We start from the raw sequence: 26,798 nt of genomic DNA on the forward strand, positions 1-26,798 counted from the left end.
GATGCTAGACTAGCTCTTACGCATGTGAAGAGTAGGTACCCCCTTAGCAGTTTAGAGACCACTCCCCAAACCCACCAGTTTCATTTTATATGTTCTGTTACCTATTAGCTCTGATACAGTCAAGACTGCACACTCCCGTATTTTTTAAACAGAAGAGCATCTTTAAATAACTACAGTGAGCTTTTCTTCCACGTCATATGCAGTCAAACTAAAGACCCCAGGTTAGATTCCACTCCCTAGAAGTATACATGATTTCAAATGTGAAAGTTATCATGGAGCAAGATTTAAGATCTTGTTTGTGAACTCTGAACACTAAGGGTTGGACCAAAGATTTAAGCACTTACACACCAAGGACTCTCAGTGTCGGGCTTCACTCTAGCACGGCAGATATTTTATGCATTAAACTACAGCTTCACACTGCAGCATTCCCTCTACAAGGCTGGCACACTGTGCACATAAAGCACAAGGAGCACATTTATAAGATGTTTGCTGCCTGTGGCCACAAACTGAACGACTTTACCAAAACCTCCATCTTGCTACTGGGAGGACGTTAAGCAAAAAAGGAGTTCAAATCTTGTTGACTTTCCGTATCTTTTTTAGGTTTAACTTATTTTTGGATTGCTAAACTGATGTAAACTGCTCCCTTTCCCAAATATTTACAACTTAGTGCCTGACAATTGTTGCCAGGGACTATCCCATGATTTGGGAGTTCAAACAACAGTAACTAAGTGCAGGCCCTTTACATGGTTGCCTTTGCCCTAGTGCCTGAACACTCCAGGTGGAGACTGAGGTATGTGGTATAACTGCACTCTTGTGCAATCGCTCGGCTGTGCACAAGAAAGTGAGCAGGAGAGAAAATTAAAATAAACTGCTGGGTTGGCGTTACAAGTGGTCTGTATTTCAGGCTCAATGCCATGTCAAAAGCTACAGATCAGAATGATCTTTACTGACAGTGCTGAGGGGGGAAAAATGTAGCTGTAAAATTACACAACTACAGTAACAGAATGAAAAAGCACATATCTAACTAGGGCAGGGGTCTGCGACCTGTGGCTCTGGAGCCACATGGGGCTCTTTAAGGACTTTTGTGGTTCCCAACAATATAATTGCAAAGTAAAAAAATGAAAACAAAACAAAAAAAACCCTCCTGATTATTTTCATTAAATGGTGAATGTCTGAAAGCCCAAAAATGAACAACTCATATCTAAATAGCAAACGATATGTGATCTCAAAATGTTGGCCAACTCCCACTAGCGTCCTCCAAAGAGAGGAGGTTCGAGAATGAAAGTCAGGAAGACAGTGGTACAAACACGTAAAGCCTGAGGAAATGGAATATGTAAGAGTTTGTGAATGCCCTGCAGTAAATAAGGATCGCATTACAAATCATTAGAGCAACGAAGGGTCCTGTGGCACCTTATAGACTAACAGAAAAGTTTAGAGCATGAGCTTTCGTGAGTTAACTCACTTCTTCAGATGCTGGTCCAGTATCTGAAGAAGTGAGTTAACTCACGAAAGCTCATGCTCTAAACTTTTCTGTTAGTCTATAAGGTGCCACAGGACCCTTCGTTGCTCTACAGATCCAGACTAACACGGCTACCCCTCTGATACTTGATTACAAATCATTGTGTTTGCACTGCTCTTAAAACAGGGGTTTACAAAAAGCGTGGCTTGAGGTTCTTTATTAAGGACCATCTTAAGTTCACATGCATGGTCTCTCTTGAATTAGAGTTTTGTTTTGTTTTTTTAACCATACTGGATAAATAAATGGCTCTTCTTGCTATTGTGATTGCCAACCCCTAGACTAAGGCAATACAGAGTTCTGCTTTGACTGACAGGCAGATTGATTTATTGATGCAAATAGATGAAAACAGACCAACAAATCCAGCAGAATTCCACTCTGACAGACGTGTTATGAGAAAGGAACAACAGAGCTATTTAACATAAAAAAGTTCATCTCAGTTGGACCATAACGTAAGCAACACTTAATTTGGATTAATAGCAAAGAGACTTGGGGAACTATAAGATAAAACCAACTACTGGCAGGGAATCACAGAAGCCGGATACAGATGGAATCACAATCAAAAGAAACTCTTCAAAAGGATATGTTTAAACCCTGCTCACAAGGTCAACCGGCAGAGAAATGCATGTTAAACAGAGCATAATGCAGAGGCAGAGATCACTGAAGTGGTTTTCTACTTTAAATATGAAGTCTCAATGCTATTTTCAAGTTTTAACTTGCAGATCAAATTTCCTCATTTTATAATCTGAAAGAAATGGGTGTTATAGCCTACAAAAGGCACACACTCATCCTGAAATCTGAGGGGTAAGCTGTGTTCTGGCTCATGTATCACAAACAGTAATAAAGAATGAGTAGTAAATTCCCATCCTTCGTAACACGCATGCAAGTGCATTATCTTACAGGTGATTGCAGAATTTAGCAGAGAGCATTTAGTCCTGGAATTATAACTTGGTTAACACAGTTCTTGAGATAGACAAGTGTCTGTTTCACCTTCCCATAGCAGTACAGGCTTTGCAACACTAACAGAAGCAACGTAACATTTTCATGCAAGTCTGGACAATATACTCAGAGAAGAGCCACCATGTTTACATGATTAATTGCCATAATGTTCCAAGAGACAGGAGCTTCTTTGGGGACACTACAAGGTCTGTTATGGGCCATTATCACCGCTTTGCATTTAGAGCCAACAAGGTAGCTTTCATTTCTGACCCTAACTGATCTGTCCCTTGAATTAAATCTCATTGTATAAAATGGAACCAAGCAGCTGGGCTAAGAACATGAATTGGAGGAAACAGTTGTCTGAGTATGAAGAGAAGGGAGCTTTGATCTGGGGGAGACAGACCATAAAGCTTCTTCGTGGTCAGTTAGCAGGCATTCAGGAATAAGTGTGTATCAGGTGGCACGGGAAATAAGTGCAGAAAAACTCTGACAAGTCCTTGGGATTCCAATGCTTCCCCACCAGGGAGAACAAATAAAGTGCTAAAGTCAGACAGTGTCTTACTTTCATTTATGATTTTTGGCCCTATAAACACCAAGAGCAGGATAATGCCTTAGAAGCCTTCAGTATAGTTTTTGTTTTGCAGCAGAAATCTCATACTTACACATCGATAAGGTCAGGTTTCAATACAGATGGCACAGCAGTTTCAATGTTGTACAGTTTTATCTGGGACCCGTATAGTGTTACCTTAACCAGCCTGTGATGTAAGAAGCAAATCAAAGAGTTTGTGGAGGAATTTTAAAACACACATAGCAAAAGCAACCAGCATATACCTTATCAGAATGTGGTACTCAAGTAGACTGCCCACTGACCACACACTGACACAGTCTAGATCATTTAGCACAACAGGGGCATTTAGACCAAGTTGCCTTCTGATGCAAGGAAATAGGTACAGTATTTCTGAATGTAAGCACAGGACTGTATATAAGCTGTGATTAAACGTATGCTTATTTGGGCGTTGAGGAGAAGAGTCGGATGGAAATCTGATTTGCAGCTCTAATGTGTACTTTATCAAAGCCAGACATCCAATGGACGTTTTATCTTGGGTGACACAGACCTGACGCAATCAGTTTTATTTTCAGTATCTTTTGGCCAGAAGAGCTGCAGTGACAGAATGAAAGTGGATTCTTGTCTTTCCCGGCAATTGTTTGGAAAAGAACATCCAGTGATCAACTACCTCTCAAACAGTATTTCAAGGATTACAGGAGGTGTATCTGAGAAATCAAGTACTGGTGAAGCAAGGCCTCTGGCGTCCCAGTTACTCTGTAGCAGAAGGTAGTGTGTGGTTTTTTGCTATTCATAGTGGTGGTGGTAGGCCTTAAAAGCACTATGCAGTTCTCACTAGGTGGAGGAACGGCTGCACTATATCCGGACGTAGTGATCTTTAGCCTACCTTTCCACTACCGTCAGGGCATCATTGAACCGGGCAGCAAAAACATCCCCAATAAAGTACTCAGCTAACCGACCAACAGCCTGCAGCAGGGAGCTAAGGTCTCGCAGGGAGCAGTGTAAGCGCCGGCAGTCATTCTCTGCAGTGATATTCAGCCTATGACCTGAAACGACATTGTGGTCCGTTAGCCACAAAGCAAGACGAGTTAACGTACATGCTCTTTTACTTTGCTATTAACCACTGGTCAACATTCAAGCAGTTTGGAGTCTAGCTGAAATGCTATAAAACTCAAGCACAAGGCACATGTCACTATATCTGTAAGAAATGAAGCTCTTTCAGAGGAGAAATTCAATTATGCAGCTACAGGAAATGCAGAGATTATGCTAATTACATTATAATCACTCTCTTTAAATTATCTATTCTGTGGCTCACAGTTCAGCTCTGAGCACCATACAAATGCTGCAAAGAATGAATAAAACAAGTTTAAATGGATGCTGTCAAATAGAGATTTAAGTTCTCACTACTCATTTGTAATTCTCTTTAGAAAAAAATGAAAAAGTTTATCATTTGGCTTTTTCATGTACATTTTGCTTGGTTTTGGATTAAAATTTTAGCTATTAGGCATCTCTTTCTGGTTTCTGATTGACACTACAAAAATGACAATCCTAGCTCTCAGAATAAGGTTGCTAGTTTGGCTCCCTCTGCTGTTTGCCTGTATAGCAACAAAAATGCATCTGTACACTAAAAACAAAGAGATAGCCGTGTTAGTCTGTATTCTATCAAAACAAAAAAAGCAGTCAAGTGGCACTTTAAAGACTAACAAAATGGTTTATTAGGTGATGAGCTTTTGTGGGACAGACCCACTTCTTCAGATCATAGCCATACCAGAACAGACTCAATATATAAAGCACAGAGGTCCAAAAATTGTCGTCAAGATTGACAAATCAGAATTGTTATCAAGGCTGGCAAATCAGAAGAGCAGAGGGGCAGCAGGAGTGGAGTGTGGGGTTGGGAACTCAAGAGTTAGATAAAACAAAGTATGTAAAGAAGTCCTTATAACGGGCCAGGTAATTGCTGTTCCAGTTCAAATCACAAGTTAATGTGTCAAATTTGAACACAAATGAGAGTTCTGAGCACTCTCTCAGTTAACGATCGTTAAAGTTCCTTGTCAGTAAAACACAGACTTTCAGGTCATTAACAGAATGTCCCACTCCATTAAAATGCTGACTGACAGGTTTGTGAATCAGAAGTGGTTTTATGTCTGTTTTATGCCCATTAACGCTTCATCTAAAAGAGTTTGCAGTCTGTCAAGTATACAAAGCATCTGGACATTGTTGGCACATGATGGCATATATGATGTTAGTTGAGGAACATGAGAATGTGCCTGTGATTCTGTGAATAACCTGGTTAGATCCAGTGATGGTATCTCCAGGATAAATATGTGGACAAAGCTGGCAGTGGGCTTTGTTGCAAGGAAAAGTTCCAGGATCGGTATTATTGTGGTATAGCCTGTGGTTGCTAGCGAGAATCCTCATAAGGTTGGGAGGCTGTCTGTAGGAGAGTACAGGCCTGTCACTTAGGGCCTTCTGGAGTGTGGCATCGTGATTAAGGACAGGTTGTAGGTCTTTAATGATGTGTTGCAGTGGTTTGAGTTGGGGACTGTAGGTAATTACCAGTGGTGTTCTGTAGTTGGGTTTTTTGGACCTATCTTGTAGTAGTTGGTTTCTGGGCATTCTTCTGGCCCTGTCGATTTGTCTTCTTTACTTCTCCTGGTGGGTAATTCAGGTTTATGAATGTTTGGTAGAGATGTTGTAGCTTTTGGTCTCTATCAGTAGGATCAGAGCAGATAAGGGCTTGACTGTAAACTATGGATCTTGTATGTGCAGGACGGAAGCTAGAAGTGTGTAGGTAGGTATAGCAGTCAGTGGGTTTCCAGTATAGCGTGGTACTGATCAGGCCATCCTCGATTTGTACCGTAGCGTCCAGGAAATGTCTCTCTCGTGTGAAGTAGTCGAGACATAAGTTGATGATGGGGTGCAGACTATTAAAGTCTCTGTGGAATTCTTATAGAGTCTCTACACCATGGGTCCAAATGATAAAGATGTCATCGACGTACTGTAAGTAAAGGAGGGGTAATAGGGGGCAAGAGCTGAGGAACTGTTGTTCCAAGTCAGCCATAAATATATTAGCATATTGTGGGGCCATGTGAGTGCTCATAGCAGTGCCACTAATCTGGAGGTATAACTTGTCCCCAAATTGGAAATAATTGTGGGTGAGAACAAAGTTAGAGGTCAGACACGAGATTGGCTGTGGTGATGTCAGGGATGATATTCTTCATCGCTTGTAATCCATCTTGATGTGGAATATTAGTGTACAGAGCTTCTACATCCATGGTGGCAAGGATGGTGTTGTCAGGAAGTTTTCCCATGTTTTGTAATTTCCTCAGGAAGTCAGTGGTATCTCAGAGATAGCTGGGAGTGTTGGTGGCGTACTGTTTGAGGAGGGAGTCTACGTAACTGGATACTCCAGTAGTAAGGGCGCCAATACCCGAAATGATAGGGCATAAACTGTAAACTGAGTGAACTAAGTTTGATGCAAACAACATGTGGCTACCTATCTACACTCACAGCACCAATACATGTAACTTACTGAACCCTGGAATTCCCCCAGACCCCAGAATAAGGGTAAGTAAGTACAGAATGAACATCTCTTGTTCGTTACCCTCAGGACCTGACCGGTGCTGGACAAGATAATTGTTGGACAATGGGAGGTCAGTATTTTCTAGCACATTACCAAGACTTCCACTGCTTATTTGGGTCTTAGAAGACATTTCGGGGTAAATTCCAGCTAAATAACAGCACAGAACACTAAGAACCAGGACTGGTGGCTGTAAACAAACTTTACGGGATAGTAGGAAACTTGGCCACACCCATGTTAAGTGGTTGTCCAGGTAACTAAAATCATGCCGGATTATGGCGTTTGCCAGATGAGAGCGTTCTGGATTAAGAGAGGTTCAACCTGTATATAGATAGTATGTTTACTTTTATTTTCCCAGCAGTACATTGTCACCTCGCATAAATACTGCTGGAAAATATGTGTTGAAATGCACAGGTCTGAGGACAGTGCAGACAGCTGAAAAAATCTTCCCTTCTTTCTTTCCAACTTCTCAGAAGAAAGTATTAAAACCAGTCTATTTTTCATTCATGTCCATTTAGTCTCAGCACTGACGTTGAAACGCAGGAAATTATTTCCAGTGAGATAGCAAGATGTGAAACTGCTACAACAGGCATTTTGTACCTAGTGTGAACCTAAACCTGTACTTGAGTGTAACCTGTTTGCTCTGATCCATGTCCCGCAGTGAAAAGGCAGTTCCTTAACCAGTATCTGTCATACACCCTTGTCTATAAGCCTTAAAAAATCATGTGTGGTGACAATTCCAGGTGAGAGGAGGCCATAAACCCAGGTCCAGAACATAATTCATAAATTACTAATATCCGGCACAATAGACTTCTGGAGCCTTGTCTGTACTATAAATCACTGTGCTCTACTGACCCATCAGGTGCTTTAAAAACACACAGAAAAACCCCTTGAGTCCCAAGGCCAGATTTGCCAAATTAAACAGTTTAGGAGTAATGAAGCCTGCTATTAGCATGCACTGCAGTGATCGAATGCTTTTCCAGTTTGCATATTTTAATATGAGGTCGTTTGTGTTCAACTTCGCCAGGTGATAATGATATGGGTAACGTACTTCTTGTGATATTTAGCATACAACAGATTCTTCTAACAACCACCTCAAAAGGCTAAATGGAAATGGTACATTTAATTGGTTAAAGACACATTCTTAGCTAAACTGAATCCCCACCAAGTAGATCTCAATCTATTAATACTTCCCCCTCCCCTACACATTTTCCTGAGTTGTCAGCAACAGTTAGTCCACAAGGTGAGCCAACATCCTGCGAGAGGATCCTGTTTCTCCCTTTAAGAATAAACTCTTTTGGTAGGCTGGGAACAGTTTTATTCCTTTTTCATGCCAAGACACAACCTCTTGGAATGGTGGTTAGCAAAGAGTCAGAAACCACCCTATTTGCTACTGCCTACTTGATCTTCTGATTCAAGAAGTCAAATTATTTTAATTCAATCCTAAACAAAGAAGTGCTCCCACATTCTGAGAGCTTGATGTTAAGTTTGAGCCTAAACCAAATTAAAACAAACCCTTCTTGAAGGGAATTTCAAGTGAAAAAACTGATGGTTATTTAACTGTATCAACCATGATGCATTACCCCTACATTTCTGTGCTCCCCAATAGTTATTTTGTTTCAGGTACCTGAATCAATGAGAAAGTGTATCAATATAAACCACATTTCTAATGGGAAAGTAGATTCCTCAGAGCACAAACACCTTTCATTTCTGAATGTTGAGCCCTTATGCAATCTGTGTACGTATGCAGATGTCAAGAATTTTAAGATTAACCCTGGACTATTGAGGCTGACTTCAGCAATGGACAGTGACAGAAGGCCACAGCTTAATGCCTGATACATTACTACAGCAAAGTGCAAAAAGAACACTGGAGAGTAATATTACCTGTTCCTGAAGTGACCACAAACTGCTGTAGTCCCAGGTACACTTCCAAATTATCCTGCAGCACCGGAAACTGAAATGGAAAAGAGAGGGACACAACACAAGAGTGATTTTAATGTTAAGGAAGCAGACTTAATGCTTCACCATTACAATTAACGTGGACCAGAAGACAATTACCTCCCATTTTCACCTCTTCCCACCACAATTAATCTCACATGAGGCACCTGGCAGAAGGGCAGGACTGTTGGTTCTGGAGGATTTGATGCCCTAACCTTTTCCATTCTGGACAGCTAGTGTCAAAACCAGAAAGGTGATTGTGTTAAAGAAATTCCTCAAGCCAGTTATCCTTCCCACATCAAACACTGGCAGTCAATGCTCACGTGACTCACTGCCTGAGAAATGCAGTGATGGTGCAACACAGGATGTTGCTCGTCACTACTGAAAGGAACATGGAGCCCTGAACAGAAACCAGAAATGAACAGAAGGTGGGGCTACAGATCAGGACCGAGGTGCATATGCAGGGATGGGTGTGGAAACTTGCATTGCACCATCTCCATCAGTTTGCCCTCATTACATAACATGCCACACCCAATATCCACCACTGAAAAAAGGTTGAATCCAAACATTTCAGTACTTCCTTGATGTAGCATACGATGAAAATGTGTAGCCAGTCTGCTGGCAAGCTGCAAGCAGTGTGACAGGAGTGGGCTGGATACCCTCAGATAAAAGAATCCAGGGACTGAGCATCCTGTGTCAGAGGCCATCTCTGAGGCCAGATACTCAGGGCATGAAACTCTCCCACAACACAAGTCATTGGCAAGCTGCATTGCCAAGTAATAGGAATGCTCTAAGTTGCCAACAGGATGTGTCAACATGAAGGAAGCTGCTGCACACAAAACACAAGTATAGGAGATGTCTTTGCTGGCTCCTCAAGAGAGCATGTTACTCATGCAGTGCATACTGCCAGGTTATTTACATTGCCAGTGGCTACCCCAACCTTAATGTACTCACTTGGAACTCAAGAGCTAGCTTTTCTAATAGAGACACTGGGGAAGATGATCATTTCCATCCCCTTTAACCTGGAACAATTCTCAAATTCTTACATGCAAGGACAGAGATTTACTAACAAGAACTTTCTCCTGCTTTGAATATAGCCAAAAGCATGCACGGCTAATGAAGAAGTTTTAGCACTGTAACCCTGGAGACTTCACTGGCACTTATCTTCCCTGAACAAGCCTAGAGACCTACCCAGCTCAAGTGTGGTCTTCACTCCCCAGTACCAGGCACCACATGAGGAAAGTCCATCACGATGTATAGCGACTCAGTTTACTCTGGAGTCAGTTTGACTTACTAATTTGTGGCCCACAGGGTGGTCACATGTTACAAAAGCATTTTGCAAACTACTGTAACAAGCGTATGAGACTTATTAAGAGTTTCCTGGGTTAACTAATGAACTAAGCAGCACTCCAGGGAAACATACTTAATGCTGAAAGGGCAGCTCACCCAAAGAAATGCACAGTCTTGTGCCTTTTACACAACTAGAGGGTTGGAACTTTTTTAACAAAGTCCAAGTAATATTATTAAAACACGGGGAATGTTAAAACCAGGTGTTCTTCACCAAGTGCCACTGACTTTCTGCATTTCACATTGCCCTTCCAGTGAACAGAGATTCTTTGACTTCTATCTGTAATCAGGTTCACTTGCTGAGTCATGCACTAGTAATGTGCTGCAAACCCTGAAGGGGAATGTTTCTATTCATATAAACCATTTTTCATGGGAATTAAACAAAACTTTCCATTACTTTTTAGCACTAGTCTTGGAAAAATATTTTTGCAAACATACAGTACTCTTTTGCTATCCAGCATTCTATCATGCAGAACTCTCAAATGACCAACATTTTAACCACAAGTAAATTTTAGTTATGTTTTCCGTAAGTACAGTACAGTGAAAGTAAATACAAATAAGTACAGCAAATACAGGAGAAGTTTACAGTGTACAATGCTATGGTTGTTGGTAAACAAAGTACTCCACACACATTTTTGTTTGTTTCTTAATATGTAATCTTGTTTTTCTTTATAGTGTTATGAATTGCTAGGTACACCTCTCTATGATCCAGAATATTTAAATATCTAACAACCCCCGGGTCCCAGGGCTGCCAGAGAGAAAAGTTTACTGTACTTTTGGGGATCAAGTGCCCCTTTTGGTGTAATACAATACATGTAATAGAAAGACAAAGCAAGTGAGCCTCATTCTCTTCTCCCAAACATCAAGTTTCTGCATTTGGGGGAAATCATCTGATGAAGCGGGTCTTTGCCCACGAAAGCTGATGCTCCAAAATATCTGTTAGCCTATAAGGTGCCACAGGACTTCCTGCTGTTTTTGAAGACAGAGACTAACTCGGCTACCCCCTGATACTTTTGGGGGAATGTGTTCCAGGCTCCCAGGCATGAAGACAGTTTCACGGAATAACAGGAATTACACATGCTCAGGGATCCTAGTGAAATCAGGCACTTTTCTTCCCATCCAGAAGGGGCACTTTTGAACACAAAGTTTCATGCATCAAGATTAGCAGTTTGAGAACTACTTACTGCTCTTCCCCTACACAGCTCAAAAAAAAAAAAAAAAAAAAAAAAAAAAAAAAAAAAAGTATTTCACAGCACTGCCATTTTAATATGGGCCAAGCGAGTGACATTTTCACAGAAGGTGAAGACAGATTCTCTGAGTTGCTTGCTTCTGCTCCCCTAAGGTTTGTAGAGGTACATCTCCCTCTGAACATCGCCTACGTAGTGTTGTATATTTTAAGTTAATATTCCACCATCCTGGAAACATCTCCGTATTTGCCAAGTTGGGTATGATGAAGGGACAGAGCTGGAGACTCCACTGTGACCAATTTTCATCTCTAGATTGACGCAAATTTCAAATACCTCTGTACACAGAGAGAGTGAGGCTCGCTGGTGTGCCACAGTACTCCCTCCAAGATACGGCACAAAGCTTCTCAAAATATGAAACAGTTCCCCTTTTAAATTTGTGGCCTCAATTTTACCAAGTTTTGAATCCAAAAGCACATCCTTGTGCCCCTTCTCCATAAGCATTTGGGGACATTTGGAAGTCAAGGCATGCAGTCTTCCACCAGTAGCTATATGAAATTCTTGAGAGTGGAGATCGTGTCATATAGTGCAAAGCTGCTGCATCTCAACTACTTACTAGTGTAGAGAAGGCATGAGTTGGCAGGAGCTCCATGACTTTTGCCACTACTTCCAGACTCTGGCGTAAGTACCGCTGCCACTCAGTCTGCTGCTGTGGGGAGAAAGACCACAGTAATCACCTCTCGTTTCCTTCCAAACTGGAAATTGGAAAGATCTGACCTATATTTAACAAGCTGGTAGATTGTAAGTACTGGAGAAATGACAAACTGTACCTAGAAGTGCTGAAACAATATAATGTTTAGGAATTTCCTACTTTTACAGCAATTTGAGCTGCAGTTAAGAGTTGCAAAGCTTTCAATGACAAAAGCTGGTAACTTTTCTAAGTAATTATGCATCCATGTCATTTCACTTTCTGGCCTTATAGCAATTGCGGTGTCCTTTACTGGGCTGGTATGCTCCTACCCATCAGTGTTATCTTGGTCAAGTTTTCAAACATGGTTTTCCATTTAAACATGCTCTCCCTGGATAAAAGGACCAATATCAAATAAGGACTAGCTGTCCAGATGCACCATCTTACAACAGTGTTCAAAATCAAAGAACCAAATTCTGCCTTGGTTTAAAAAAGTGTTTTAAAAAACAAAGAACTAATGACAAACCCTACAAACAACGGTTATTGCAGATGGAGACCCAAGCTCAGTTTCTCTGTAGCAAACTAGATGGACTGTATTTTAAACAGCCTGGCGTCCCTCTAACAAGCCCACAATGTGTTTTACTTGCTCACTCAGCCATTTCATTAAGGACCAGCTACTCACTCAAACATTATATAGCTTCACAATATCAGTTCAGAGAAGGAATATTTTCTGCTTCATTTTATCTGAACTATACTGAAAATTCTCTGCCTACACAGCACCCAAAAACAGTCAGGCAGGACGGCAACAGAGTCCATTAGTGAAAACAATTCATGCTCCTCTCAACCTCAAAACCCACACAGCACTCCACATCTTGCTTCATGCATGTAACAGCTGCCTCTGAACAGAATATACTTCTGCACTTAAAATCTACATTCAAAGGGGGGAATCATATCACTGATGTTTGGTTTAATACTCTTCAGCTGAAATGTAACTTTGACACATGCATTATTGGGGTAACACTGAAACTTATGATGCAAGAGGTGAAAATCAGGAGTGTGAAACAGAGGTCTAGACTGCATGTTGAAAGAGACCAGATCCTGGAAGGATATTTTAGAGGTACTCAATACATCCTAGCAGTTTAATACCTACACGTGCAGTTTTTCTACCAAACCTCTGTTTCTTACATCATCATCTAGAGTCTCGTCATCCAGCTCCTCCAGCTGGGCCTGGTTGTACCTGAACTGTATTCGATTCAAAACCTCGGTCAGCAGTAGAACCAGGGCGTCTTCGTACCTGTCACAAGCAAAAGAAAGAAAGGTATAGGACTGAGGAAAGGGAGTTCTAGTAGAATAGGAGTACTCTTACTAACTGTCACGCCTTTCCAGTGCAAAGTGGTAGGCTCTGTATCAGTGTAAGGGCCCACAAGCTGCCTTAAAGACTTGTTTGCTGGGGAGACACCAGCCACAGCAGCGTTAAATTATGAATAAGAGCTTTGCTAAGCTACAGTATGCGTCAGATGATGGTGCATAGAAACTGCAGCAAGAACTGATAACCCAATCAGCTTTGAAAGCTAGACAGGAAACTAACAGCAATAGAGGGAACTGAAGACTGGTGACAATGGGAAAGGCAGCCAGAAGACACTGAAGCACAACAGGGCGGGCTTTACATGAATGGCTCCCATTTGAAAGAACTTTTTACTAATCATGTGGCTCCTGTTCACTAAGAGCCATTTATCCTGTGCCTCTGTCGACGAGTGGATGGTGCTTTTAAATCTTACAAAGAGGGGTTATAACAACAGCCAAGTTCTGCTTCTTGCTGCTGAAAAGCCAAGCAGAGATAGTGGGGAGGACAAACTAATCATCATGCTTTACAGCAACAGTTCAGATGGATAGCAAGATGGAGGGGCTGGGGGTGTAGTAACAGTTTAAGTGGAAGGTCTGCCCCAGAGTACTAATGTCTTCCGGTGCCTTCTCACGGTTCAGGCTAAGGTTTTCAAATACGTAAGTGCCTATCTTTAGGCATCTAAATAAGTGGTCTGATTTTAAGTGCTTAGTGTCTGTAGCACCCACTGACTTCAGAAGTAGTTGTAGTCATTTTTCCTGTATTCATGTTGTCCAAGAAAGTCATGATAATTCTTTCACCCCCTACTATAGCACTATACCCAAGAACAAATATTTATTCTCAAGGTAGCTGAAACATGGCACACAGAATTTAAGAACTCGCCCCCCTCCTCCCATCAACCAAGCCAAAGTGCAAAATCAACACTGAAGAACCTTAGCTGGAACACAGCCCACTGCCACCAGTGGTGACACAGGTTTATCAAGTTGCTCTGGAGACCCTTGGGGCTGTGTCTACACTAGACATAGAAATCAACCACAAATACGCAACTCCAGATATGCCAATCGCACAGCTAAAAATCGATGTATCTATGTGCAGCTAACTCGCTTGGCTTAACTGGGGAAGGCTGACAGGAGAGTTTCTCCCTTTGACCTTCCTTGCAGTGAGGAGCAAAAGGGTTGACTTTGACCCGAGACCTTGATTTTATGCATGCACGAAATTAAACCGCAGAAGATCAATCCTAACCCTGAGTGGGTTGTTCTTCCATAGTAGTGAAGATTAGCCCAGCAACTGCAAGAAAAATGTAGTGAACACAAACAAGCCTTATATAGGAGTTTCACTGATCTGACCAAAGCATTCTACTCAGTCAATTGTAGCGCCCTGTGGCCCATACTCTCAAAAATCGGCTGCCCCAATAAATTCATTAGCATTTTAAAGCTGCTTCACAACAACAACAGATCCCAAAGTGACTCCTTTGAGGTCAAGATGGGAGTCAAGCAAGGCTGAGTCATTGCCTGATCACTGTTCTGCATCTTCATCACCATGACCCTTCACCTCATTGATGGCAAGTTTCCAGAAGGTGTAAAGATTGTCTATAGAACGAAAGGGGAGCTTTTCAATCTCAGGAGACTAAAGGCTAAAAGCGAGACCTCCACAACCTCAATCGTGGAGCTCCAGTACAGGGATGACAATATGGTTTTTGCTGTCTCCCCTACAGCCCTTCAGACCATCTTAACATGCCTTCGGTGATGCATACAAGAATCTCTGCCTCACACTGAACATCAAAACAACCAAGGCACTCCACCAACCTTCACCAATGGGACAATCTCCTGCACCTTCTATCGAAGTCAATGGAGAACTGCTGGAAAACATGGAGCACTTCCCATACCTTGGAAGTCATCTTTCTGCTAAAGTCGACATTGACGCAGAAATCCAGCATCAGCTTAGTCATGCAACCTCTGCTTTTGCCCACCTGAGACAAAGGCTCTTTGAGAACTGGGACATCTATCCCAAGACAAAGCACCTTGTATACCATGTCCCAATGCTACTATATGCACGTGAAACCAGACAGACAATATACAAGCATCATTTGAAGGCACTTGAAAAATATCATCAATGCTGCCTCAGGAGAATCCTAAATATTGCTTGGGAGGACAGACACAGAAATACTAGCAGCCTGGAAGAGTCAAACATGACCAGCATTGAAGCCATTATCATTCATCAGAAACTTCATTAGACTGGTGGTCACGTGGTTTGGATGTCTGATCAGCCCCTCCCAAAACAGATTCTGGTTTGCAAATTGGAGGAAGGACAGAGGAGCGTTGGGGCCAGCAGAAGTGGTAAAAGGATGTGCTGAAGGCACACACGAAAAAGTGCAGATTGGTGTCAACACTTGGGAGAACCTTGCCCAAGACTGTCGCCACTTTAGAGCTGTAATCCATGAGGGGGTGGCACAATTTGAGAGGTCCCACTGAAGTGCAGACGAGGACAGTCAGAGAAGGAAAAAAAAAAGTCAAAAACTGCCCCCACACCCTCCAAAAGCTGCCAGCACCTGCCCCTTATGTGATAGGCCCTGTGGCTTCAGAATAGGACTGGAAAGCCATCAACGAACTCACAAATACGAGGGTGACATGAAAACATCGTACTCGTGATCGACTGACTGCCAAGAACAGATTAACCCCCAAAAGTTTCCTACCACCCTTTTAGAAAACAACTGCTTTGAAGAATGTCCCAGTCATGCCTTTCTCCAGGAAAGAGCAAGCTGGAATGCTAGAAATTTCTCTATACTAGTAACAAGACGAGTCACAGCACGGTGCAATGCAAGGGACAGGGACAGCCCAATCAGCTGTTCCCCTGATTGGGCAGCCAGATGCTTTCAATGAAGAGTTGATATACTACCAGCAGGTTACTGAAAAGATGATGTAAACTTGGATTTGGTAATCTCTATGTTACGCTACTGGATAAAGTGTAAAATTCATAAGCCACAGGGAACAGGAAGTTTCATCTGCTGTTCCTGTGGTGTAACCACACCTAGATCATCAAATTAAGACACAAACACGTCTACAACTGTCTGCATGTTTGATAGAGCCCTAAACACTTTAGCTAAAAGCAGACATCTTTGCCGAAATGGCAATACAAAGGTTTAGGCTGCTCACTGCATTTCTGATGATCAAAGACAGATATTCTATTTCCAGCAAAAGAAATTAATATTGCTTTGACTTTTACTTATACCACAAAAATTGGGTGCACGCACACGACTTGGGAGAAGTGGCATAATAGTATGTCACTTGGTGAGCAGTTTATTGAGACTGGCAAGTTCTCCCCGCTGAACTCATCTGAAAAAATCCAATAAGGCAACTCCCAGCATTAAACAGACAAGGGCTGGCCAGTTTAGCTAGGTCCTGGCAGAATGATGTCAGAATGCCTTTTTTGGCAACACCTCAGTTATTTGTATTGAGCATGCTCACTGGGAAATGAAGGTTAGCACAGACCTTGACAAGCAGTAGGGTACTTGCACCATGTGAGGCTGCAGCCACCAGGACAAGGATCAGAGGTGGAGGAGTCTGGGAGGGTAACTAGTCTGTCTATGGAGTGTCTGCTGGGCCTGCAGACCTACCAGCCACGACTGCAGTGGGCAGAGAGTCTCAGCCTGGCACGTTGCACCCTGTGCTCAGGACCCAGCAGTCTGAAGCAATCTGGGCTGAGGCCCAGTAGAAGTAGGACAAGTGGCTGCCAAAAGGGAAAGGACCCAGCTTGGGAACTGGTGCTCCGCTCTCAGGTACGCTCTCAAAGGCTGGATTTTGAGTTGGGGAGCGGGGGACCTCCATGACCTTGGCCCAAACTGGGATAAGACCGGCACTGCCAGTGTTCCAGGACTGCCTGAGCTGACCATAATAGCGTTGGGCAGGGGCCTCTGGTTTAAAGGACCTTCTCTGGGGGTGCAGAGATGTGAATCCTCAGAGATTGGAGGGTTGCAAGACAAAAATCTGTATTCCCTGAGAAGAGCGCAGAACTCTGGACCTCTGGAAGAATGCCCAAGGTCTGCAGCCAGGAGCTCCTCCTCCAAGTGAGAGCATCAGCCATCGTAAAGGCGGTCGAGTCTGCCGAGCCCAAGGCCACCTGAAGAGAGGTTCTGGAAGCAAGCTTACTCTCCTCAATTAGGGCGGTAAACTTCTAACAGGAGTCAGCAGGAAGGAGCTCTTGGAATTCGGTCAGAGCCCTCCAGAAGCTAAATGAATAACTGCTCAATAGTGTTTACTGTTTATTAGCCACCTGCAGTTGTAAGTCTCTCCCCCCACTGCAGAATGGACCTTATGCCCAAAAAGGTCTAGCTTCTTTGCAACCTTTAATTGGGCACTGGGTCCAGGTTGTCCCTGGTGTTCCTTGTAGTTTACACATCCACAAGGGATCCTGGATGCAGGTATGTAACTAGGTGCACATACCCCTTATGGGGAAAAAGTAATGGTGCTCAGCCCCCTCAGCCACAGGGTATAGGGACACTGGGGTTTGCCACGATACCTGAATATTTGTTTGAATAGTTTTGATGAATGGGAGGGCAACTCTGGAAGGGCACTTGGGGGCAAGGATATCCTCTATACAGTCAGCATCCTGGATAACTTCCTCCACTTGCAGCTAGAGGTTCTGAGCCATCCACCTCAAGAGAGGCTGGTGGCTCTTGACGTCCAAGGCAGGAAACATGATGGCTGAGACACCAGCCATCGCCTCATCTGGGGATGAGAAGGCCTGTAAGGTAGGGTCTGCCTGGACCTCCAACTCCCCAGAGGGAGAGTCCAGGGCCACCCAACTCTCCGAGACTTCTGATGCTCGTGCTGACGGCAGCATTGGAGAAAAGTTTTGCACCAGTAATGTGCACAAGGGGAGGGGAGACTTGGAGACAGGCCTTGCACCTCAAAGGGGACCCAGGTGCCACACTCATTGACACACAAATGAGTGCGTACTCCCGGTCCCCTGGAGAATGGTGTCTGTAAAGTGTGGCAAAAATGGGGATTGTGGTGCCAACATCATAGACATGACCTTAGAGAGAGGCCCCTGGACGTGACTGTAGGCCCACAGGGTGGAAAAAGGCCAACGGATGGGCAGTTGCTACTGCTGCTGCTAGAGTGGCACCAATTCTGGCACATCCAAAGGGCTGCACTGCTGGGAACAGTGCCTGCTCCATTTTGATACTGAGGAGTCCTCCCCAGAGTCTAACAATAGCAGTGCCACGGCCAACTGCACTAGGGGAGAGGACCATGGTGATATCAGTCAGTGCCATGTCATCATGGGCTTGCCTGCGTGGTAGCTCAGTCGCGATGCCGACAGCACTGGGGACACTGCTGGGGGTGATGCTGGCCTCTGTGCTGGAGCTAGGTTCCCCTTGAAGACTCTGTCAGTGGTGGATCCAGCACTGACTGCACAGCAGCCAAGTCCTGCTGAATCAGGGACTGTGCCATCATGGCAATCAAGTCCCTAGCAACCTCAAAAGGTATCAGGCATGGAGAAAGAGTCCAGCTTTTCCAGCAAGTTCTCCGAGCAGGGGAGATAAATAGCACCAGACTTAACAAACCCACTGGTGAGACTGGAGTCAATGTTTTGGGTGCCAAGACTTATGTTCATGAGGATGCTTGCTCAGACACCGGCCCCCATCGGTCCTCTTCTTATGTGGTGCCAGGGAAGGGTGCTGTGAGCTCAAACTCACGTCTGGTGAGCAGTGATCCTGGTGGTCCTCTGGCACCTCCTTGCGCAGCACTGAGAGGTCATGCACCAAGGTTGGTGCACTGCTCATTGCAGGAACGGGCATCAGCTCTGGTGTGGACTGAAGCTGGAAAGCAGCTTCCATGAGCAGGAACTTCAGGCAATGATCTGATCTCGTTCTTTCTTAGCGCAAGGCCCAAAGCTCCTACAAATAGGGCACATGTCTGTTTGATGGCCCTCACTGAGGCACAGAAGGCAGGAAGAATGCGGACTGCCTGTGGGCATAGACTTCCCGCACTCCTCACATGCCTTAAGTCTCAGACTGCTGCATGTCCCAGTCACAGGAACTGAAAAGTGCAGGGAGAACCACCTCCTCAAACTAACTACTGAAACAATTAAACTAATAGCAGATCCCAAAACACTGGCAACGCAAGAAGCTAAAAAGCGCCGATGACCATCATTGGGAGTAAGAAGGAACCTTGAAGGCTCCATGCCAAGGGATTCCACAGCCAATGCCAATGGGTACTGCTAAGGGAAAAATTCCCCAGTGATCATGCACACACATATTGGAATACACATGAGCAATCACTAAAGGAAGAACTAGATGAGTTCATGGAGGTTATGCCATGAATGGCTATTAGCCAGGATCGGTGGGGATGCAAAACCATGCTCAGATGTGTCCCTAACCTTGGATTGCCAGAAACTGGGAACTGGCATCAGGGGACAAATCTCATGATTACCTCTCCTGTTCATTCCCTTTCATGTATTGGCCACTATTGGACCATAGAATACTGGGCTAGACGGACCATTGGTCTGATTAAGTATGACTGTCCTTATGCTCAGCCATGTGCTGCATCAAGTGCAAACTGTTCTTACCTGTTTTTTAATAGTCTCCGCTGCTCTAGTTGCCAAACACTACAATGTTTAGTATACTTACCCTCCACACCCCACAAGGCAGGAAGTGCTATTATCCCCATTTTACTGACAGGAAAACTAAAGCACAGAGGGACAAAGTGAGTTGCCAGGGTCAGATGAGAGCTCTGGGGCCAAGTCCCAGACTCGCTAAGCCATAATCTAGTGTTCTAGCCACCTGACATTCTTTCTTCTCTATAGTCACATTACATAAAGTAAAAATACAGTTTATACACAAAAGGCAGCTTGATTAAACAGCTTTGTTATTCTGGTGCACAAATCAGTATTCTTCCTGAAGTGCAATATTTGCATAAAGACACCGGAGTGCGGCATTTCCACACTTTGGAAACCATATCGCATTTTAGTAGTCAAGTTGGTGAATATTCAAGTCCCAAACAAAACCCAGGAATTATGTCTTTACCAAGTTATTGTCAGATGCATAACCAGCACACAAACCTGCCATCCACATTTCAACACGTACAATTCATACAACATAGTATTTTATAATACAGTGTTGTATGGCATGGTTAAATTTTCCAAAGTATCAGTTCTCGCCTCTTTAGTGACCTGCACAAGCATGTAGCTCAGGGTTGTAGCTGCTATAACAATGGCTTGCAGATAAAATAATTAGGAAATGCAAGACAGACTCACTGCAGTGAACAGCCTCAGTGTAATGATTCGGGCATAATCAGCAGGCAAGTGTGAGCTGCACAAAGACAAAGCTATTTTTACACAATATCTCTGAAGCTTTTTTGTGTTAACAGCTGCTGACATTGCTTACCTGTTGAGCACTGCTTCTTTGTCCGCTAGCCGACTTTTAATTTTACTAGTAAGATAGTCCAAAAAGAGTGTCCAAATGTCTAAGCAAGAAAAGTAACCTTCATGGGTAGGCTGAAATACACAAAACCCCATGTTAAACAACATGAACTGCAATAAAATATAGGTCATGTGTACTTTACAGAAATTGGAAGTTTGCTTTAGTAAGGAATTTTCTGTGGCATTGGGAAAAGCCTTACTTGCCAGAACTGGCAAACGGGGAGCGAGGTCTGAGTTTAGGGCTGGGAGTCAGGACCTACACCAGGTTCTAGTCACACTTCTGATTGATGCCCTCTGTGGCCCTGATCTAGGCAAGTATCCTTCCTGCCTCAGTTCCCCACCCAGTCACAACATCTGAATAATTACAAGTACAAATAAGGAAGTAAGTTTAAATGAATGTTGTGGAAGCTGTTAATATTGCTGCAGCTTTAAGTAACACTCACTCTAGGTCACAGTATGTCTGTGCAGAGGGGACGGGGTGACAGACAGGCATCTGCCATGAAGCCTCAGAGAAGCTGAAAAAGCAATAGCTTCAAAAGTGACAGAAAAAAAATCACCTTTCCTCCCCGGGTGTAGCTGTACCGGGGGCTATCCAAAAGGCTTTTTAGAAAAGCTTTTCGAAACCCAATTAAAAACAAACAAAGACAAAAGCCAGACAAGCCATACGTTCAGGACAACTGCACCTGACAGTTTTTCAACTAGTTGGGGCCAGAAGCAAGATTTCCTACAGGTCATGCTATGAGAAAGCACATAAAGGCTTCCAGAAGCCCCCAGGTGTTAAGCTGGTAGAAAGGTACATCGTAACATAGTCAGTTGCTAAAAAGGCATGAAACTGAAGCTTTACCTTTGAGCTAGCTTACTTCCCAGTAGGTCTGATATCTTTACTCACATCAGACAAGGTGGGACATACAAAGAAGAATGGAATAAAATAGAAGTAGAGCATCAGTGCCGTACCTGATGAAAGGTATATTTGAACAAGAGAGCCAAAAATTCAACCACTGGGAACTGAGAGTATGATTCAATCCTCCTTAGGTGGACACTCACAAAGAGACGCAAGAAGTCTGTAAACTTTTCAATGTAGCTAGAGAAAAAAAAAGAGAACAATTGATAAAACAGGAAGAAAGCCATGAGGGAAAACAATTTAATTGAAATAGTGAAAAATTCACTCAAAATCCTTTCGTTAAAGAAAAACTAAGTTCAATAGCCAGAAGTACAATTAAAATATAAAGCCCTGCAACAATTACCTACAAGACGGGCAACCCTTCATTCCATTAACACCTGAAACACAGCAGAAAAGACAGTCTAGTCAAAAGCAACTTTAGTGTTCAGATAAAACAATATGAATTCAACCCCCTTAGCGCTACCGATATTCAGCAGCAAGACCCATCGTAGCTGAATGAATAAGGAAGGGGTTAGTCAATAGAACGTAGAACTCAGTAGATACTGGTGAACAGGACAAACACAGACATTGAGAATCGATTTTCTAGTATTAAACGCACACCGACTGCAACACCCATGTCATAGAGTTAAAGAAGGAAGGGCACTGGAGGAGTAACTCCTGCATCAAATCCAAGAGCTTGTGATTGGAATAGACCATCTCTTTTAGGAAGAGAGGCTGTCTTGATTTAAAGACTCCTTGTCAGCTTTCTCTCCAGATCTAGTATTATTCAGTTCCCTGATTAAGACCCTGTCTTTCTGATGCTACAGTATATGAAGTGAAGGGCACAAAAAAGGAGCCTATCATCAAAATTTAGACACACTTCTACAGCAATGTAAGTAGTTAATGCTTCACGAAAGCATTGCTTAAAAAAAAAAAAAAAAAAAAAAAAAAAAAAAAAAAAAAAAAGGAAAGGTTACTGCAGTGTGAGCTAGTACTGTGGAGGGAGAACATGCACAGTGCAATACAGGGCTTTCCTGGAATTCAGGATATCATTTTTATTTATATTCGCCGCAAGAAAACAACTACCTGTATGCCATCTCTGCACAGAATCCACTGTGGAACATTCTTTGATATCAAGAACCCCACTGATGAAGTTACATAACTGCACTGCAGAAAAGCCACTCTCTCCCACCTATGTGGATTTTAGAGTTCTTAAATAAAGTATTTTTTTAAAATGTTAAGAAATATCACACAGCCAAAGATACTAAAATAATTTTAGTGGCAAAATTCCAACACACTCAGGAACAACAAGCCCTTATTATAGCTGCACTGAAGTGAAGAACAATACTTGGCATGCTTCACTGTATGAAAAATTGCTTCTTTCAGCTGAACAAAGTTAGCTCCAAGCTAGTTACTACTGAACAAGAACAGTGAGTTTCATCATTCCCAGATTCGTCACTATGAACCTGTGGACCCACACACTTGCTGGAATAAATGAGGAAGCTGCGCTCCTGGGGTCTGGCCATGGGGCTGAGCATCTGCCCTGTCACTTTCCCTGAGCACTCCTCCCTCCACCACCTTCTCTGAGATTGAACATGGCTCAAGAAGTTCCTGGAAGGCAGGGGAGGAGTTGCTGAGCACAGGGGCTGGCTTTTCCCCACAAGTGTTCCAGCCTGGAAATACCCACGGGAATGCCGAACCACAGATTTTACCAAACAGAAGTCAGGACTATAAAGGCAGAACCTGCAGTTCATTTGGCACAGGTTCCTTGACAAGATGGATTTGCACTATATATGTACTGGTCTTTGGCCAAATACTTCAAAACTAAAGTGACCTATTGGGAAACAGTTATCCTGAGCACAGTGCTTTTTTTAAGCCACGAGAGAATCCAAGACATCTCCATCATATACAATTTTCAGCACATCTCACCACCACTAAGCCTGTCGTCAGCTTTAGAATTACCATTTATGCTTATTTACTATATTTTGGATTGTGTTAAAGGTGTTGAAACCTGAAATTAAATGCTACACAAACAGGAAATTGCAAAATATAGTAAAGGCTAATATCTTCTGAATTAGTTTACAAGTTCATGATCAAGAAGTCTCAAAAATGCACTAATTACATGATTAAAAAAAGTAATTAGTGATAACCATCACCATGTTCCTTCTGTCCCAGATAAGAGTAAACTTAAGGCAATAAAGGTAGAAGGTACCATTATGTAGTTTTACATTATTTTGCAGCAACACCAGCTTTGTTCAGTAGCACGCCAAGTTGAAAACAGAAAGTGAGAAGACAGCTTGACTTGAGTCAATTCCAAGCTTTCAGGTCTTGGAAAAATCAAAGCATAGCGAATGTTAATATAAAGAACGGAAAACCACTTGACAAACTTCAGAATCTTCAACTCACAACAGGGAGGGACTGTAGGACAACCAGTCCAGATAATGTTTTACTCATGAAAAACTTGGAGAAGAGGGCTATAGAATTAAGCTAAACTACCCAGGTTACATCCCTGATTCAAATCATATTAAGTATTACCAAAAAAGGGACGATCAGTCACGGACCCCTGGATCTTTGAACAGTAGCTACATAGAAAATATGTTTAAAAAAACACTGGGCTCTAGCAGAGCTTCCCCGATCAGGAGAAAAACCCCTGTGTACTGAAGTCTGTTACACACTGTGAAGGTTAGGGAAAGAAGTCTTTCCCACTGCAACATTACTCACTCGGTTTAACTTTCCCAGAATCATCTGGTCAATACCCAAATGCCCCAGTGAACAGGTAATTAGAAACTTCAGTTTCTCTACTGCACACTTCAATTTAGGAAGCCTAAATAATGGAAGAATCAAGAAAATGGATAATTCGAATTCACCAATTAGATTTAAAATCTGAAAGAGTTAAAAGATACCTAAAGAAGCCTGCTGAAAAAGATCTAAGACAATTTGAGAGAGAGAGAGAGAGATTCAGAGATACACTGCAGCATCTGTACTGTACATTAGCCTGATTTGTTAAACCAAGGCTTACAATGGTGCTAAGTTACAAAGTGCTTCTGTGGTGGACACTCAACCTACTGACTGAAACTTGGGTGCTATATCTGGGAACAAGCTCAAAGGCTTACTAGACATTTGGTAGTGCAGTGCTGTGCTCATTTACTTCTGTCAACATGCATCCGCAGCAATCGGCTACAATTGTGATTCTGGGTATATCTGCATAATTACAACAGCAGAAACTATATCTTGCCAGCACTAGCATCAGCAGACTAGCTCAGCTCTCAAAGCTAAAACCTACAGCAGTGCTGTAAGGGGAACAAACATCAGTAGCTGTAGCTGTCTGTTACGCCAAACTAACAATGATTTCAGTACATGGGAAGTTCAACCGCGCAACATGACTTTCCCTCCTGACAAAACAAGTCAAGTATTTCTTCATAAAAAACCTTCTCATGCTGATTTTTTTTTTTTTTTTTTGGTTAAGAGAGACACTTCTCAACTCTCAACATAAGGTATGAAACTGACCAGTCCTGAGTCCTTTGGAAACCATGGAGTGGCCTGGCGCATGCCAGCCACTCCTCTTAAATGTGACTTTAAAAACTCACAGATGGCAGATACGAACCAGAAAGGAAATACTGCAATTCCTTTACCTCACTGTGCCTCTTCTGTTGCTCTGCTGCAACTGAATGAAGGGCAGGTTCAGCTCGTGCCACCTCACACCTGCAGTCAAACAGTAACGAATGGGGGAGTGGGAGGAAAAGGAAAGGAAAGAATACAAACCTACACTACCAGTCACTTTGCACAATCAACCCCCCTGCCACCAACTTACCTGAACACACTTACCTGCCTACTCTCCTTCGGCAGCACAGAGCTCTGTAAAAAAGGTGATTAAACACACCATACATGACAGCAAGATAACAGACAGACTTTTAGGAAACAAAAGATCCTACCACAGTTACTTAGCTGGTGGATTTGTTTTACCTTTCATCCAGTTCTTCTAGCCGGCTCTTCACCGTGTGGGCATTATTCTCCTTGGTAATCTTCTGCAGGAGGTAGAACGTCTGCTGGAACATCCGCAGCAAATACTCCTCAAACTCCACCGGCACACAGTTCTTTGACATAAGTTCATTGATGCAAGACATAGCCAGGATCCCAAGCCTGCCACGCTCTTGACCCATGACAGAGTTCTGGCTGCTGCCATTGACAGAGGACATCTTCCTGGCTCGGGTGTCACAGCCGAAGCGGGCAAAGTGGAATATGGTGGTGAGGAGAGAAGGGGTGATGCTGGTGGACAGAGGGATCCAGCTGAAGAGGTGGGCCAGGCACTCCAGTGCCAGAGAACAAATATATTCACTCTCTGTGTCAAGGATAGGGATTGGCTGATTCAATAATTTGGCCGCACTGGGACTCTGCAACAGACTACTTAACAGGTCACCACCTAGGAAATAAAGCACGTGCATTCCTAAATCATAGTGCTCATAACAAACAGAGGGAACTGGATGTGTAGAGTTAAATCCTGACCATAAATCAAAAACCATTTATGGTTTGTGTTTCATTGCTGCTCTTTTATGTATCCAACAAAAAGCATTCAGTGGAAAGTTCCATTAATAGCAACATGATTCTATAACACATACCAGGCAACCCCCTCACCTCAGCTACCTCCTTTGTGTTCTACAGTTTGAGACTAGCCAACCCTTTCAGTCTGGCGAAGGTGCTCTACAGCAGGTGGCATTGCAGTTGAGAGAATATATATGTATATATGAAACAAGTGAATGAACACTAGAATTCAGCAATGTACCACAGCATGTTACGCTGCCAGCTGTGCTGGAGTGGCACACACGTAATCACCGCTTTACTTAAGGCTCTGGTAGCATTTTCATTGTAAATCTATTTTATATCTCATTAGTAAAAGACAAATGCTTTATTATACGAATTGGGATCACACATGACCTGACAAGCTTAAGAACTTGATCTCAAGTAGTTTTAGAGATTCAGGCACAAAGGGACCTGTTCATTATCGTTTTGACCTCTGATGAAGTACAGGCCATAGAACTTCACCCCGTTGTCTCTGTACTGGGCCCAATAACTTGGATCTGGCTAAAGCAGGTCTTCCAGAAAGGCATCCATCATTATTTCTAGACAAGACGCTACCACTCCCCTTGGTAGCTTGTTCCAGTGGTGTATAGCTTGTAACGTTAAAACATGTACCTCATTTCTAATTGAAGATGGGCAGTTTTCTAAAACATTTGCTATAGAAATTATTCTGGGGTGTTCTCTGGCTAGCATTATACAAGGAGGTCAGACTAGGTAACCACAGGGGTCCATGCTGGCCTAACCCTAGTTTGAATTTATCTGGCTTTAGCATGCAGATACTGGTTCTGGTTGCACCTCTCTGTGCTATCCCTTTACTATCCGATA

The 26,798-nt window shown here is 43.0% G+C and overlaps 1 protein-coding gene across 1 annotated transcript in view; it reads right to left on the reverse strand.

The window, feature by feature from the left end:
- Positions 1 to 26,798, reverse strand: part of XPO6 (exportin 6) — an 89,134-nt gene that overhangs the window by 20,789 nt on the left and 41,547 nt on the right. The window contains exons 8-15 of the mRNA XM_075010603.1: positions 25,362 to 25,818; positions 21,473 to 21,599; positions 20,484 to 20,593; positions 12,943 to 13,051; positions 11,686 to 11,778; positions 8,485 to 8,554; positions 3,907 to 4,066; positions 3,118 to 3,210 (exon numbers count right to left, since the gene is read on the reverse strand). Of these exons, the coding sequence (XP_074866704.1) occupies positions 3,118 to 3,210; positions 3,907 to 4,066; positions 8,485 to 8,554; positions 11,686 to 11,778; positions 12,943 to 13,051; positions 20,484 to 20,593; positions 21,473 to 21,599; positions 25,362 to 25,818 (1,219 nt within the window). The remainder of the gene's footprint in view (positions 1 to 3,117; positions 3,211 to 3,906; positions 4,067 to 8,484; positions 8,555 to 11,685; positions 11,779 to 12,942; positions 13,052 to 20,483; positions 20,594 to 21,472; positions 21,600 to 25,361; positions 25,819 to 26,798) is intronic.

The sequence above is a fragment of the Carettochelys insculpta genome, chromosome 16, assembly GCF_033958435.1.
Source record: "Carettochelys insculpta isolate YL-2023 chromosome 16, ASM3395843v1, whole genome shotgun sequence".
NCBI classification, from domain to species: domain Eukaryota; kingdom Metazoa; phylum Chordata; order Testudines; family Carettochelyidae; genus Carettochelys; species Carettochelys insculpta.